Raw genomic sequence first — 18,443 nt, 5'->3', positions numbered from 1 at the left:
CAGGCATCAGCAGGGAAGTTTATGTACATATTTTAAAAGTTCCAGTGGCAGAGATTAACTGATGATTATTTTCTGAGTTTCCCCTTTTTTATTTTTTATCCATTGCTCAGTCTTTTGAATTATTTTAGATTAGTTCTATGTTTCTTTTCATCTCAGGGAGAAGAGTGAAGGAACTTCCCCTGGAAGGATACAATTCAATTTTGCCAACTTGCATTTTGCCAACCTAGCAATTCTTCCTCTTTGTGTTTTATTTATAATGTGGTAACAACACCATTGATGTTGCACATTTTATTTCTCTCTCCCTTTAGGTGTGTGTGCAACATTGACTGTTCTCAAACCAACTTCAATCCCCTGTGTGCTTCTGATGGGAAATCTTATGATAATGCATGTCAAATCAAAGAAGCGTCATGTCAGAAACAGGAGAAAATTGAAGTCATGTCATTGGGTCGATGTCAAGGTAATACTCACACCAAAATTCATTTTAAAGAATATCTTTAGTCTTTGCATGGGCTTCCCTTGTGGCTCAGCTGGTAAAGAATCTGCCTGCAATGCGGGAGACCTGGGTTCGATCCCTGGGTTGGGAAGATCCCCTGGAGAAGGGAAAGGCTACCCATTCCATTATTCTAGCCTAGAGAGTTCCCTGGACTGTATAGGCCATGGGGTCACAAAGAGTCAGACATACTGAGCGACTTTCACTTCACTCAGTCTTTACATAGTAATGAAAAGTGGAGATAATCCTTTATTAGGCAGGGACTTCATTTTTGAAACACAAGTTTGGTTTACAATGGACAGTAAATTTTACTGTAACAATTGTGGTGATTATAGGGCCTATTGGCAATGGTCCATACTTTTTTTCTGTATAATGGCACTGCGTCTTCACAATGCCATCAACACTGAGTCCAATATTCAAAAAATTGTAGGTACACTCCTTGAACAGGGTAAAAAGAAAGTTAAACTCATTTTTAGCAAAGAATATAAAGATTTATTGTATAACATTGAAATCAAAGCAAATCACACCATTGTTATATATTGAGCCAATAGAAATATTTCAAGTCCATTTTATAATTGGGATGTCCCAGAATGTTCTATTTTGTTTCTTGTTCAGAAACAAATATTTTCTTGGGTTTTGATTTGTTATTCTTTTGCCCAACTTATCTCAGTTATAGTTTGAAACTTTTCCTCGCCCTAAGCATTAGAAAGCCTATATCTTTCTATTTGTCAGTCTTAAACAGAAATTGATATTTTAAATCTGTTTTGTATAAAGATTACTTAGAAATATATTTGAAAACTCCTTAATTGTAGTGAAAATACTGTTAGACAGATATCTGGGTAACAAGTTAATCAATCTTTATTGTTAATTTTTTTAACACAGATAACACAACTACAACCACTAAATCTGAAGATGGGCATTATGCAAGAACAGATTTTGCAGGTACATAATATTTTCCACTTCAAAATATGAGCACTGCTATTAAAGAATTCTGAGGTATCATTATTTACCATTGATCCTAAGTTGATCTTGTAAGACTCCTGACATGGGCTAGTCTTCTCTTATTTAGTTCAAATTTTCAATAGATAAGATTGAATTTTTGTGGAAGCAAATAAGATACTTTTTTTTGCAGTTAAAGCAATTGTCAAAAATGTCAGTAAGACATAATTAACTTGTTTTGACAGTGCAAATGGTACAAATGACAAAACATTTATCAAATTAATGGGCATCAATGGAAATTAATGCAATTCTTGGTGGTATATTGTAATTAATGCAAATGTTCTAGTTTGAATTTTTATAAAAGTCAACAATAAAGGAGTCTTCTAGTCTCTAAAAAAGCTGGAAAGAAAGGACATCTATAAATAGCAATACAGGCTGTCTTTACTCTGATGCAAAGTTTAGAAGGTATGGTTAACTTATTTCAAAAATAATAAAATAATTTACTTAGAAACTAAAATGCAAAATTATACATTTATAATTTTATAGAGTAAAATTATACTCTGACACATGCAAAATTATAAAGCATTTTATGCAGAAATGTAAATCTTATTTAGCAATTATAGAATATTATTCTGAGGAATATTTTTGCCTAATATAGTTTGCTTGAGTGAGAAATAATTTATGGGTATTCAAATGTGATTTTTAACAGATTCTTAAATTTCATAGAAATTTAGGATAAAAATATAATAAAATTATTGATGTTGATAATGATATGTCGTTTTTTTAAAACAGTTTTTCATTTAGTTATTAAATATCTATAACTAGATTTATGGCTAATATCCAATGGAAAAAATGCTTAAGAAATATGGACTATTATTCACTCTTTTTGAAACTGTATTTCCTTTAGCACTATTTCTGCCAGTATGTTTATACACATAATAAATCTTGATGAAATTTTTAAAAATTAGATGTTTTACTTATAGATACTTCAAACATCTCAGAATTTGGAAATAATAATTCTTTTTAAAAATTTTCCATTTTACCTTAATTTTCAACATGTAAATAAATATTTTTGTGTGCTAGTAGTCTAGAATTATCATGAACAATGATCCATGGAAAAAGACATTAGTTCTACATAGACACTATATAGCAATTTCCAAAATGTCCAGGAGACCTATTGATACACGTTCCTTGAAAAGAGGAGTCCCTGGTCAGTAGTTTGAGAAGATCCCAGATAAACAAATGATTTTTTTTTTAACCTAGAACTCCTCATAGCTTTTACATGCAGTATAAAACTTTTAAGAAATATGCATCTTTTATTTATTTAATGCTTTTTATGTCTTGTGCAGAATTTCTCACATATACAAAATACACACAAATATAGGCCATATAGTAAAATGAACCCAAAGGTATTCATCACTCAAACTGAGTAACATCAATCCATGGCTGACCTAACCCCATCCCCACATCCCATCTTTCTTCACTTTCAAAATATGTGGAAATCATTCTAGAAATTACATCATTTTATTCATAAATACTTTAGCTTACATCTCTAAAAGATCAACCCTTTTTAAATAAAATTATGTTATTATCACACACAACACAATTATGAATAATTCCTAATAACACATAGCTTTTATCAAACTTGTTGATGAATAACACATTTTTTTGTGGCATAGTTTTCATAACTAGTGTCACCAAGAATGTACTTTGGAATATGCTGATCTACAGGAAAATACTGAAAGTAATGAAAGATAATAATGGAAAATTGAAGTCTGAAGCTAATAGCATGCTTTACATTTTAAATGATGTCAAATTTAAATTCTATATTTTATTATAAATAATAACTATATATTGGCATTTTAAATCACCACCTGACATATTTAATTTTACTGTAGCCTAAAATATTTGAAGGTTTTACAAGAATCTCATTTTTATACAAGGAGTAACTTACTAAATGCACTTAAGATATTTTTATACCTGTTTTGCAAATTAATTCATTTAGAAAAAAATCATCAAAAATGTTACATTTTGTGAATATCTTTTCCATTGAACTCATAGGAAAATCAAACCTCTTCCTGAGAATTTTGTCCCTGAAACAAAGAACAGTTCAAGTTGATTAGCATCAATGTGCAAATATATTTGCATGTATAAATTTGTATCAGTAAATGGAAGGGAGTATGCAATTCTCTCAATATTATGCATACTGCATGTTAATGGTTTGTCCATTGTCAGTTTGGGAAGCTGAATTTTTATTCCAAAAAATATTTTATATTTGAGCTTGGTTTCAAACAGATCATCTCTGGTCTTCAGTGTCAGTGCTTTTAGTTGACATTGTTTCTTTCCTATCTATGTCTTTATTGAACATAAGAATGTGTTTTTAAATACATGCAAATGAAAACTAACTAGACACTAAATGTTGTCTGAGATGTTCTAATTTGACATCAGGCTTATCTAGTAAATCCCAAAGAAAAACTTTTGAGATAAAAAGTAAAGTTTAAAAATAACATTTGTTGAAATCCAGATTTAAGACAGGAACAAAGATAATGTCAATGGAAGCTTGCAATTTCTAATTAAACATTGATTGCACACTTTAAAATTCCCCTGGATTTAATTTAGATGTTTATCTTCATCAATGAGCTTATTAAAATGTAATATATACACTTTTTAGACATTATTTAAATAATAGTTATGCTGTGTGTGCTTAGTCCCTCAATTGTGTCCGACTCTTTGTGACCCCGTGGACTGTAGCCTACCAGGCTCCTTTGTCCAAAAAGTAGTCATTTCCCTCAGTCTTTCTAGGACTTCTTTTGTGGCTCAGCTGGTAAAGAATCTGCCTGCAATGTGGGAGACCTGGGTTAGGTCCCTGGGTTGGGAAGATCCCCTGGAGAAAGGAAAGGCTACCCACTCCAGTATTCTGGCCTGGAGAATTCCATGGACTGTTGGACAGTATAGTCCATGGGGTCTCAAAGAGTCGGACACAACTGAGAGACTTTCACTTTCACTTTTCAGCATTTCCATGCTTCCCATAGTATTTGCATTTTCCTGAATTTGGGGACTCAACCTTTAGAAAAAGTAAAAGGGCCCCAAATGGAGACTCAGTATTTTATTGTCCTCTTAATTTGTTTCACAAGCTCAAAACTCCCCAAGGAGGGAAAACAGGAACTGGGTGATTCCTTTTCCTAGAAGTTTGCTAGTGCTCACAGCTAATTTAATGTCAGTCACTTCCCCTGTTAGACAAACATTCATGTGCTCTCACAACACAGAGAGGTACAGATCTTTAATGCATTCTCCTTTTTCTCCTTACCTGTCTTTAATATTATAGTTTAAAACTTTGAGCTACCCGCCTCTAACATTCTTCCCTTTGAGCCTACCTTGCAGCTGTTAATATAAGAACACATATATCTGATTACAAAAATGGAAATATACTTTAAAGAAAGCCTAAATCTAAAAATAAATATGCTGTATTTCATTTTTATTTAACCTTAAAAAGAGAAACTCCAGTAAGGACTAGTAGGGGCTCATTTATGAAAAAATTAATGCAAACCACAAGAACCATGCCCCCAGCAAGATTAGAGCCTGACTGAGTTTATGCAGAGCTGTGAATTCCCAGACCCTTCCAGGCACAAAACTGAAATGGACACTAAGAAACCAAAAAATTTGCCACATCATCCCTGCCAGCAGTACTTGTTAATTGTGTCTGACTTGGGTCTCTATTTTGCCCTCTCTTCTTTAATGAGACACAAGGCATTAGTGAGTCCTGAATGGAGAGCTTTGGGTCTCTTTGTTTCAAGGCAGACAGGATCCCTGTCTGATGAGCTAAACAAGCCACTTAATGCTATTCTCCGTTCATCAGTCTAAGATGGGCTTAGATTTAGGTCTTCCTGTTCACTAGCAGAAAGGTTCGGAGAACACAGTTTTATAAAACCACAAAGCTGGGGCTTTCAGGGATTTCCATTGTTTCAAAATGCTAATATTAAACTTTCCTTCTGGAAGTTTTTAAATAGCAAATGTTTTACATCTCTTGAAATCTGCAACATTGTCTTTATAGATGTGTGTGTGTGTGTGTGTGTGTGTGTGTGTGTGTGTTGCCCTCATGTTTTGTAATGAAAAAAGAAATGAAGTGCATATTTTGTTTTTCTTTATCTGATATGTATATTTTCTGATTGGGTTGCTTTTCTGTCTGAAAGTCTGGTCATGCTTCATAAAAAAGACTATGTATTTTTTTCTGGTAAAACTATGCTTAATTTTATAAGTTATTAACTCCAGTACTCTTGCCTGGAAAATCCCATGGACAGAGGAGCCTGGTAGGCTGCAGTCCATGGGGTCGCGAAGCGGCGGACACGACTGAGCAATTTCACTTTCACTTTTCACTTTCATGTATTGGAGAAGGAAATGGCAACCCACTCCAGTGTTCCTGCCTGGAGAATCCCAGGGGCAGCAGAGCCTGATGGGCTGCCGTCTATGGGGTCACACAGAGTCGGACACGACTGAAGCGACTTAGCAGCAGCAGCAGCAGATGTAAAAAAAAACAAACAAGCAAAACAATCATGAAGTTAAACTAGTCTTTCTTTTATCATCTGGAAAATAAAATATATTTTTAATGCCATTCTGTACTGATTTCCAAAATATTTGCAGCAACTTACAATTGAAATATAGTCAATGAATTTTTAAAAGAGAAATTGAAAACATAAAAGCTGAACTTTTGAGGAAAATAAATATATCAGCAACGTAGACTATTACAGTTACTGCATTTAGCACACTAAGCATTCTTGCAATCAATATGAAAAGAGAAATTATTATTGAATCAATTCATTCAACAAATATTTGGTTATTATATGCATTCTTCTGTCCTGGGCTTTACAAAGGTAAACATGTCAATGGAAATCTCTGCTAAAATGAAGCTTAGGTCTTTCACTGTCTGATGAAAATAATCAGTTCAGAGGCCAAAGTTTCTTTGGAACTAAATTCTAAGGAAATATTTAGTGTAGATCTTATAAGGCATCACTGGAAAATATAGAATGGATAAGATCTTCAACAGTGATTTTTATAAAATATGCCAAGAGGCTCTTTATATGGCTGGGGATTTTTAAATCAATTTTTGATAACATTCTAGAGCATAGCATTAAAATATATATAACTCAATGATAGGGTTCCTATGGCAGACTAAAGTAATTAGTTAGATTCATGTATATTTTCAAATTGAAAAATAAATAACCCAGAGTACTGAGGAAAATAGCTCCAAGAGAAAGCACACGCAGTCTGTCTTTCTCATGTAGCTACAGGTTCAACAGGATAACAGAACAGTCAGAAAGCTTGAGTACAGATAAAGGATATGTTAGATTACAGCCTGTATATGGGGAAGAGAAACCCCCCTGTTTTTATTAGTTGTTAATGAGGAAAATAAGTCCTGAGTCATTCCCACTCTAGGGAGGGAGCCAGGCTCTTCTTAGCTCTGAGTCTAGTTATGGAGTCCATGTGTCTACTTGATCTACATTACACTGGTTGTTCACTATTTCTTATAAAATTTAGGCAGGATTAATTTTTAGGAAATGTTCTTTTTTCCTTATCTTTAAGCAATAATTTAGATATTAAGCTCGGGTCTGAAATGTGGAAGAAAATAACCAGAACTACACATTTAAACCAAATTCTATCCATCCTATTATTATTCCATAAACCCATTTTTCTACACTAAGAGGAAACTGACATCTTGAAAGGGTATCTAGATAGCCTAAGTGAATTGTCATAATAACTTGTTCTCTGTAGAAGCCATTGCAATTTACAAAGGCTTTTCACATATATTGTCTCCTTCTGTCTTGACAACTGAAATCTGAGGGAGATATTATATTCATTTGACAGGTGAGAAATGGAGGTTCAGGAAGATTAAGTAAAAAGACTATGTGATAGAGCTAAGGCTCAAAGCATCTTTGCTAATTTCAGATTCCAGCAAAATGTGAATGGTGAGGGATCAGGGGAGAAGCATCACTACCTAACATTCTTAGAGGCTTTGGGACTGACACTACACCTTAAAGGTTAACCCGTTTTGAATCTAGATTCAAAACTGTTTCACCATGATATCCCCATTGCTGTGAGATGGCCCAGAGTTACTCTTCTCTTTGAACTTATGTCTATATATTATAAGCACTATATTGTTTGGTCTTAAAATTCTCCTGTTCTTTTTCCTATTTATCCACATACACAGGTGAAGCCAAAGGGAATAGGATTTGTTACCAAGTAATGTGCATTAATAGAAAATGTGTGTGTGTGACACTTTGTAGTTTTACAAAGATCCATCCACATTATCTTATTTGCTTTAACATCAGTTCAATAGAATAGTGTTACAAATATTTAGGGGAAATAAAATCGCAGCTCAAAGACAGTAAATGGTTGACCTGGAGCTGGATGCAGTATTTTGATGTATTGACCAGCCACCCATGCAAAAAAGGCACTTGCTTGATTTATTTACTATTTCCCTCAATTGCCCTTCTACTATATATATATAAACATGACTGCCAAGTGACTCCATATCATATTTTTAATACTAATTAATTCAGTCATGCGGCAAAAATCTGCATTTAAAATGGAAACTTTTTCTATTTGCTTGTGAACACAAGGAACACTTCACCAGAAAGCACGTTATGTCTAGGCCAATAATTTGATCTGTAGGAAATAAATAAATAAATAGCAGCAAATACAGACAGCAGCTTGTAGCACAAATATTGGTATCAACAGGGAAATAAATAAAAATGTTTGCCTGGGCTATTACAGTGCCACCAGACTAGCCTAAAATATTTAAGTTCAGGAAATGAATTAAGATGTCAAGATTTTCTCAAGATTTCTGAGGGAAAGTGTCTCAATTTGAGTATTTTCCCCTCTGGGATTTAGTTTAGAGTGCTGCAAAATTCATAAAGCTTTCTATGAACTCTAACTCACAATTTTTCCTGCTCTCTTGAACTTCTGTGCTTTCATTGTTTTCCCCATAAAATCATGTAGCCAGTCATCTGTAATATGATGTTATGTTCATGGTTATAGATAAACACAGAAATAGTATTTGCAATACAGATGAAGGTTTTCTACTGAAGAGTTGCCTTGGGCCTTGCTAGACACACTGGAAAACTTTGTGTTTATGCCCCAGTTCATAAAAGCATCCTGAATCATTTATGTGCACTTTTTTTTTCCTATTTGAAACACTTTTTTTCTAAAACAAATTGTTCACCATGAGGTGTTACTCATCAACTTTTCCTTCCTATGAAGGTGTGACAGCCAGTTTAGTGGTTAAAGCCATCACAATCAGACAGGGCTGCGTTGAAACACTGGCCGTGTTATTATTGCTTATTTAAGCTTGAATCAGTTAGTTAACCATTCTGAGCCTCAGTTTCTTTATCTGTTCAATAATAAGCCTATTTCCTCAGAGCTGAAGTTTGAGTGAGATGAAATGTAAGTATATATGTGTCAATGTTACTCTCCCAATTCATCCCATCCTTCCCTTCCCCATCTCCTGTGTCCATATGTCCGTTCTCTATGTCTGCATATTTATTCTTGTCTGGAAATAGGTTCATCTGTACCATTTTTCTAGATTCCATATATATGTGTTAATACACTATATTTGTTTTTCTCGTCTGACTTATTTCACTTTATATGACAGACTGTGTCCATTCACATCACTACAAATGCCCAATTTCATTCCTTTTTATGGCAGAGCAATGTTGTATTTTGTGTATGTACCACATCGTATTTATCCATTCATCTGCCTATGGACACTATCATGTGTAAAATAATTGGCTAGTGGAAAGCCATATAGCACAGGAAGCTCAGCTCAGTGTTCTGTGATGACCTAGAGGGGTGGGGTTGGTGGAAGTGGGAGGCTCAAAAGGGAGGGATATATATATATATACACATATAGATGATTCACTTTGTTGTACAGCAGAAACTATCACACCATTGTAAAGCAATTATACTAAAAAAAAAAAAAAGATGTTACATAAGGCATCAGCAAGCAGCAAGTAAGCTAGCTATTGCTGTTAGTTTCCTTTTGGTCTGAAAATTTTAAAGAATTTATTTTATGGGAAATGTAACACATTGTGTGGGATATGGTTTGTTCACATATGGGTTCAGAGTTTCTATACATATACTGTCATTTATAAGATCAAAAAAGTACAGAAGTTTTATTTTTTCCTACCCAAGTCATATAACAACTTATTGCAAGATCCTTTGGCTTATTTTTTAATTCACCTATAAAGAAGTACTTATTAAGCCCCTGCCATCTCTAAGTCTTTGACATATTAGTATGTCAAATTTATTACATGGTCATTTTTTCAGTTTTCCCCTAGTCAACACAATGTTATGTATGGTATATTTTGATCATTTAAAAAACGTGATCACCAGATTATTACACTATGTGATCCAAATAGGAATTTAATAAGAGGAAATAACATTTGACAGGACTACAAGATCACGGTATCACTTTTTTTTTCTAGTTGAGCTTTAAAATTAGTCATTTATACCCCAGAGTATACAGGAATTTTTTCCACTTGTGCAGAATATTTACGGAAAGTGTCAAAGTCAGAATAAACAGTTTTAACAAAAACTGACCATCGAGGAAAAACAAGTCTTCTTGGCCTAGGAGGCAAAGAGGAAAAGCTGTTTGAGTTCAAACATCTAGATATCACTGGTGAAAGTGAGATAATTCTCCACTATGGTTTACCTTTTTACCTCAAATATGACATTTCTCTTCCTAAGGAGCAGTAGTTTAAGTATGGGTAGAATATGTGAAACTGAAATAAGAGCAGGATATCTTCAAATTCTCTGTATAATTTCAAGACACATAGTTCTCCATAAAACTAACATCTAGAATTCAAGCAGTTTCAAAGAGCCCAAAATATCTACAGCACTTTGATTTACTTCTTTTGTTAATGAGTCTGACATGCCCCAAATATATGAACCCACGTTATCAAGAACATTAAAAATTCAATTCTCACATCTTGACAATTTGAGACTGTGTACAAACATAATCAACTAAAAATATTTTAAAATATCTCAAAAACTAAAATCTCTCAGAGAAAATGCATTTCTAAACCCTGTTACTCGTTTCATGGGTTGTAGCTTATTCCCTATAGTTGATCATTTGTAAGACGCTCAGACTTTTAGTTTGAACTCAAATGGAACCAAGAGAAATCTAACTTATGAGCTAAACTCTAGGCATAAAGTGCATTAAGATCATAATAAGGCTTGAGGAATGTAACCTGAAAATAGTAAGGAGGACCTAAGAGGAAAGCATACCATCCCCACCTCTGAGTCCTGAAAGCTGAAGGGACTTGGTACTTTCAGGGAAAGCTAGTGCTTCAGTATGCAAGAAGAGAGATGAGAATTTGAGTGACACATCTGACGATAGAGGATATTTTGCCAGTTATGGAGCACAGTTCCAGGTGAGCTTTGGGAAGTGGCTAGAGTTGGGAGACAGAGACAGGTTTAGTTAAGGGCAGAGAACCAACAAGCGCAGCACATCACATAGTGGAGAGGATGAATGGTAGAGACAGGCAACTGGGAGAGTGAAAGTGAAAGTGTTAGTCTCTCAGTCGTGTCCCACTCTTTGGGACCCCATGCACTGTAGCCCACCAGGCTCCTCTGTCCATGGGATTCTCCAGACAGGAGTACTAGAGTAGGTAGCCATTTTCTTCTCCAGGGAATCTTCCTGACCCAGGGATGGAACCTGTGTCTCCTGCATTGCAGCCAGATTCTTTACCATCTGAGCCATGGAGCAGGGGGAAGACTATTGGGATAGGATAACACAAGAATTGGATATTTACTGAATTCATGACAAATCTCTTAGACTTGTGGACTCAGAGATCTACATTTTCAACACTCTAAAAGTAAGCTGTTACCTCCCCGGTAAACCAAGATTCAATGTCAGTGTATAGATTTGCAATAAGATAGAATTGTCTAGAGCCCTTGGTTCCTTAGCCAGTGCATTCTCTTCTTAGAGTTGAATTCTCCAAGAAGCCCAGTTATAATGAGGCCATTTAGTGAATCTGAACAGAGCATATTTTCTTTAGATGTTTAAGGAATCAAGCTAAGACAGCCTGATACAAAAGGGTATACAATAGAGATATTCTTGTCCTCAAATTTATATAGATAATAAGTGTTTTTAGCCAGGATTTCCTCTTCCATGGTTAGCACTTAAGAGTAATGCTATCGGCCTATGTAACTCTCCTTTGTTGAGTTTCCATTTCTGGGTGTTCTTGTCCAATCTTCCTATATTTCTAGATATAGTAAAGTTTAGACATGCTCTCCCAAAAGCCAACTCATGATTTTAAGACTTTCTAGTGCTCTGGAAAAGCACAGGGCAATCCCTTCTTCCTACTTCTGAGTTCCTCTGGGATTTTCCCCCAAGAAATTACAATATTTGTATATATATCAATATTAACCATATTGGGTTGATAAGTCCTTCTACATTTTGAAAGTCGCAAAAGTTTTTATGCAGTTATCTTTCAAAGCCTTTCCTTAACATATAATTCAAAGAGGTCTGACCATTAACTAACAAAAATGAGTAAATCTTAGGAAGCAAGTTTAATATTTTGGGTGTATCCTAAAATAATTCTTAGGATTTATGCCAATAAATTTCCTTTATAGTGACATTGTTAATGTTTCATTTCAATACAAACAGAATAAGTTTATTTATTATTCAAAACAGAATGAGATGGAGGATTTTGTGGGGAACCGTGAATGAATCATCAATGTTTGGTAGTGTTAGATAATATTCCTGTAACATATGAAAGTGTACTTGCTCAGTCACGTCTGACTCTTTGCAACTCTATGGACTGACTGTAGCCCACTAGGCTCTTCTGTCCATGGAATTTTCCAGGCAGGAATACTGGAGTGGATTGCCATTTCCTATAACATATATTCAAGGCCAAATTAAAAAAAAAATCGACTGCTTTTAGGTGGTGCTAGTGGTAAAGAACCCCCCTGCCGATTGATACAGGAGAAAGGAGACACAGTTTCCATCCCTGGGGCAGGAAGATTCCCTGGACGAGGGCATGGCAATCCACTGCAGTATTCTTGCCTGGAGAATCGCATGGACAGAAGAGCTGGCTGGCTACAGTCCATGGGACCGCAAAGAATCGGACATGACTAAAGCGACTTAGCATGCATGCACTGCTTTTATCTTTCACATTTTCTAAGACTCAAATCTGTGTGTTCCAGCCATACATCAGAAAACCTCTTCCCGAGAGCATTTCATTTAATAATGGAAATAAATGTCTGTTTAACTAAAAAAAATTTTTGAATAAAATTTAAAAAATTGTTCGAAAATGAAGCCTATAAACAAGCTCCATTTGTTCTCCAGAAATTAAGTATTCCAGAAAGATCATGTTATTAGTCTACAGAGTTTAAATCAACAGGCAATTAGTGTTTTGTCAGGCAGTACACATCCAAATTCACTTCTGCAGATTGACTGTTCATGTACTGTCACAATTATTCTACAAACCTTGCACCACTGGGGTTTTTTCCTATTTATTTTTCCATTATTTAAAGAGCCCCAGGGAGGTTGAAGGTTTCTGGTTGTTTGAAATGATCTCTGAGCAATCTTACTCCTATCTCCAAACCCAGCCACTCACCCTTCCCCACAGTTGGCACATATGCCTTTGTTTCTGATTTTTTAATGAAATGTAGTGATGGAAGCATGAGGAGGAACCAACAGGCAGGCCAGGGAAACTTATCTGTAAAGTCATTTAAATAAAGTGTCCACACTGTCTTCTATATGCAAAATAATTAATAGTAGGCAGAGCACCCATCAACAGTGATAGACAACCATTACCTCTCACTTATCTAAGCATATTGTTGAGAGTCTATTCTAAAATTCAAGCTGACTGCTTTCTGCAATTTAATATGCTTCTTAGCTGTTCACATTAGCCATGAATTGGTATATGCTTAGGAAATACAGCTAATTGTAATGTTATCCTAAGAAAACCACTGTCATCTTCATTATAATCATGATTATTATCATCATCATATCAGGAAAATAATATACTGGAATAGGATCACTTAGCTCTTTCCAAAATCAAGTAGAAATTGTATGTGTATTGTCTACTGTTTTAAATTCTCTACAAGGCTATTCTCCAATCATATAGGTAGCCATATTTATTTCTTAATTTAATTTTAATTTCATAGCAAATAACTTACAAAGAGCATTTGGTAGGAGAAAGAGCCTGGAATAGGAATGCAAAAATTTCAACTTAATGTCAACTTTATTCTAACCTACCTCATGGAAACTTAAACAGGTATTTAGCCTCTAAGAATCTTAAGCTTTCCCATCAGTAAAATTTGAAAGTAAAATTATATTATAATGAAGTCTTTCAGGATTTAGGATTCTATAATCAAATATACAACTATAGTTCAAAAAGCATGATCTTGAAGGAAAGGCATTGACCATTACCTTGTGCCAGTGATTCTCAACTGGGGCAACATTTAATAATGTCTAGAATTGATTGTCTGGGGATGAGGAGGTAGACGTACATCTAGAGGGTGGAGGCCGGGGTTGCTGCCAAACTAAACCTCCTACAATGTAGAGGATAGGTCCCCACAACAAGGAATTATCTAGCCAAAAGTGCCAATAGTGTCAAGGTTTGGAAACCCTGCTAAATGGCATTAGAAAAGCCTTTGTGTGGATCACAATAAACTGTGGAAAATTCTGAAAGAGATGGACATACCAGACCACCTGACCTGCCTCTTGAGAAACCTATATGCAGGTCGGGAAGCAACAGTTACAACTGGACATGGAACAACAGACTGGTTCCATAGGCAAAGGAGTACGTCAAGGCTGTATATTGTCACCCTGCTTATTTAACTTCTATGCAGAGTAGATCATGAGAAACGGCGGGCTGGAAGAAGCACAAGCTGGAATCAAGATTGCCAGGAGAAATATCAATAACCTCAGATATGCAGATGACACCACCCTTATGGCAGAAAGTGAAGAGGAACTAAAAAGCCTCTTGATGAAAGTGAAAGAGGAGAGTGAAAAAGTTGGCTTAAAGCTCAACATTCAAAAAACGAAGATCATGGCATCTGGTCCCATCACTTCATGGGAAATAGATGAGGAAACAGTGGAAACAGTGTCAGACTTTATTTTGGGGGGCTCCAAAATCACTGCAGATGGTGATTGCAGCCATGAAATTAAAAGATGCTTACTCCTTGGAAGGAAAGTTATGCCCAACCTAGATAGCATATTCAAAAGCAGAGACATTACTTTGCCAACAAAGGTTCGTCTAGTCAAGGCTATGGTTTTTCCTGTGGTCATGTATGGATGTGAGAGTTGGACTGTGAAGAAAGCTGAGCACCAAAGAATTGATGCTTTTGAACTGTGGTGTTGGAGAAGAGTCTTGAGAGTCCCTTGGACTGCAAGGAGATCCAACCAGTCCATTCTGAAGGAGATCAGCCCTGGGTGTTCTTTGGAAGGAATGATGCTAAAGTTGAAACTCCAGTACTTTGGCCACCTCATGTAAAGAGTTGATTCATTGGAAAAGACTCTGATGCTGGGAGGGATTGGGGGCAGGAGGAGAAGGGGATGACAGAGGATGAGATGGCTGGATGGCATCACCGACTCGATGGACATGAGTTTGAGTGATCTCCAGGAATTGGAGATGGACAGGGAGGCCTGGCGTGCTGTGATTCATGGGGTCACAAAGAGTCGGACACGACTAAGTGACTGAACTGAACTGAACCACACTCCTTAGGGGCTTCCCAGGTGGCTCAGTGGGTAAAGAACCTGCCTGCCAATGCAGAGATGTAAGAGACGAGGGTTCAATCCCTGGATCAGGAAGATCCCCTGGAATACTGGCATGGAAACCCACTCCAATATTCTTGCCTGGAGAATCCCCATGGAGAAAGGAGCCTGGCAGGCTACAGTCCAGAGTGTCGCAGAGTCAGACACAATGGAAGCAACTTAGCACACATGCATATACATTACCTAGGCTCTAGACATTAAGTGACACCATGAAGTCCAGAACTGGGCCCTCTAATCATTTCTCTGTTTTCCCGTGCCACAGAGGAGACATAACCCTAAATCAAGGATCACTGACTTAGTCCAGGTTTCTTTTTATCTCACTGTTTGAAACATACAGGCTTTTTTTTTAAATTATGGTTGTCTCATAAATAGAAATATCCTTTACTGCTTTCCTTTACTGCTTTAAAAATAAGAAGGAATGTCTGTTTCTGAATGTCTTTACAATAAGAAGGAATACATTTTCTGAATGATGAAAAGGCATCTAGCTAAAAAGGAAGTTATACTCTTACTTATCATAAGTTACTAAGGAAAGTCCCCTAGTCGTAATTGGATCCTTATCTTATTCAGTATTCTTAGCTAGTAGTCTAATAACCCAGGTCCCTGCTTTGTTTCAGTGCAAAGCTGTGTCATCCTTGTGTTCATATTAGTTACTCCTTAAAACATTTTGACTAAATCGCTGAGCCAAACATTGCCTGTATGAAAGATCTTTAATGACATTCTCTGAGGAGGCAACAGCAACTATTTCAAAGCTTCTTTTATTATCTGGCACTTCCTCAGTAGAAATCTTTATAAACCTGATTTAGAGGAATATATTTAAAATTGGGCTGGCTAAATTCTATTTAAGTGTCCAACAGCAATTCTTAAGGCTGAAATTGTGTTGTTCATGGAACTGCATGCTTGATAATGGCTTTAGATCTCAGGTGTTCATGAAAACCTTCATAGTTTTAAATGGAGGTGAGCTTGGAGATGCCTCTTAAAAGGCAACCTAGAGCTCAGCTAGACCTTCCTCAGGGAAGGACACCTACGTGTGTTACTGTTTAGCAGCTCCCAGGCACAGATCCTCCTTGGAATGGGGAATGAACCTGGCTGCACTGGTTTGCTGTCCTACCTAGTAAAATAAAGTTATTGGTTTTGCAACAAGGACAATGAGGATATTTGTTTTAAAAGACAACTTGGAAAAATAGCAAAGACAACAGGAAATGATAAATGAGCAAGTCTTTGCTACAGTAATTACTTTGGTATTGAAACAAATGAAGAACTTTCACAGCAATGTTATTTTCTGTCTTAGATTATACTACTACCTATTCATATAGTACATGTACCATTGGGCTTTATGCTGAAACAAAAAAAAATCTAAGAAGGAAGAGGTGGTAAATAAATTGTCTGAGATATATTTGTTAATGTTTTGAAAAATTTATGATGTCCTTTCTAAAAACAAACTATCTCTGAAAGATGGGAATTTTTTTTTTCATCTGCACGTTTTATGCCAAAAATTAGTCACTAAAAAAATGAACTAAATCTGTCTGGTATAGACAAATGAAATAACATATAAGTATCTATAATCTATTTTTTTAATTTAGGTAATTAATATATTTAATTTGCCTGTGCCGAATCTTCTTTGCTGCATGGGCTTTTCTCTTGTTGCGGAGCACAGGCTCTAGGGCACGTGGGCTTCAGTAGTTATGGTTCCAGGCTCTGAAGCACAAGCTCAGTAGTGTGGTACACAAGCTTAGATGCTCCGCAGCACGTGGGATCTTCCTGGATCAGGTATCAATCCCATGTCTCCTGCACTGGCAGGTGGATTCTTTACCACTGAGCCACCAAGAGAGCCCTGTAATCCATTTATTGAATATTATTCTGTATATGGTTTGTTAATTCCCTATTGAAATGTTTTTATTGTGGAAAGCATACTGGACAGGTTGACAAAAGACCTAAATTCTAAACCTACTTGCTCAACTTACAAATATTATATCATCTGGGAAAGTCTCCTAACCTCCCTGAGAATCTTAAATAAAGATTATATCTTTTCTGCCTTTTCACATGTTTTGAAAATGAAAATCCATTGTAAGATGAGATTCATTTGGAGTTATAAGGAATTATTATTGGCACAAATTTAGGATATGGATACTTCTTATTCTAACATGTTTCTCATGTTGTCATCAAAGTTTTAATTGTTTTTAAGACTGAAATAATTCTTTACTTTGGATAGATAGCACAATTGTATCTAATTTTTTTAGGTTCTAGATTTCTATTTTCCTCTTTCTGTGTATGTGTATTAGTTGGATCTTTTTTTTAAAAAAAAATGGCAAGTCTGCATTTGACGATATTCCCTTGAATATGTATAAAATTTAGAATTTATGCTTCAGGTAATTCTGTTTCCTACTGACTGGCTTAAATCTTGTTTTCTAAAAGCACAAGGGCTGTTTGGGGCAACCATTCATACTGTTACAATGATTTTTTTTTCTTTCAATGTTCTCCTAAGTAATAGAAGAGTTCACTGTACTCAACATGTGTAAAATGTTTCAGAATTTGAGTAAAAATTGTATTAGTTCAAGGTAATATGATTTAGCTCCATTAAGAGAACTCTACCAGGCTTCCCTGGTAGCTCAGTTGGTAAAAAATCTGCCTGCAATGCAGGAGACCCAGGTTCAATTCCTGGGTCCAGAAGATCCCCTGGAGAAGGAAATGGCAACCCGCTCCAGTATTCTTGCCTGGAAAATCCCATGGACAGAGGAGCCTGGCAGGCTACAGTCTATGGGGTCACAAGAGTCAGACACGACTTCGCAACTAAACCAGCAAACCACCACCAAGAGAACTCTCTTACAGAATTTGAATGTGGCAGGGAACCAATTAAAAGTATGAGTTAAAGTTGTTCACTGCCTATTCTAGGTAAGACACACCATCATTTCTACATTTTGGATATGAGTTTTACTCACTGATAATTTAATCAATAAATACAAATGTAAACATTTCTAGTACCAGCACAGATTTTAAATTATAACTCTTGTCCTCTCCCCAAGTAAATGGAAAACAAAGAGACAATCAAATCACTTGTGTACATAAAGATGAAATTCTTACCACTTTCCCTCATACAAATGAGCCTCTATCCTATATTTATATCTCTTTGGAGAACTGGATTGCTTGTTTTTTTGATCACCTTAATCACCAAAGATTTTTATAGGAATTTGAATTCCATAGTTGCCCTTTATTCCTTGAAAAAGGAAAGGAAAAAAA

The 18,443-nt window shown here is 35.7% G+C and overlaps 1 protein-coding gene across 1 annotated transcript in view; it reads left to right on the top strand.

The window, feature by feature from the left end:
- TMEFF2 (transmembrane protein with EGF like and two follistatin like domains 2) overlaps positions 1-18,443 on the top strand; it is a 277,948-nt gene that overhangs the window by 220,281 nt on the left and 39,224 nt on the right. Inside the window, 2 exon segments of the mRNA NM_001076101.2 lie at positions 309-457; positions 1,373-1,432. Of these exon segments, the coding sequence (NP_001069569.1) occupies positions 309-457; positions 1,373-1,432 (209 nt within the window).

Source organism: Bos taurus, chromosome 2 (genome assembly GCF_002263795.3).
Source record: "Bos taurus isolate L1 Dominette 01449 registration number 42190680 breed Hereford chromosome 2, ARS-UCD2.0, whole genome shotgun sequence".
Lineage (NCBI taxonomy): Eukaryota > Metazoa > Chordata > Mammalia > Artiodactyla > Bovidae > Bos > Bos taurus.
This window is presented reverse-complemented; position numbering and strand designations above follow the sequence as displayed.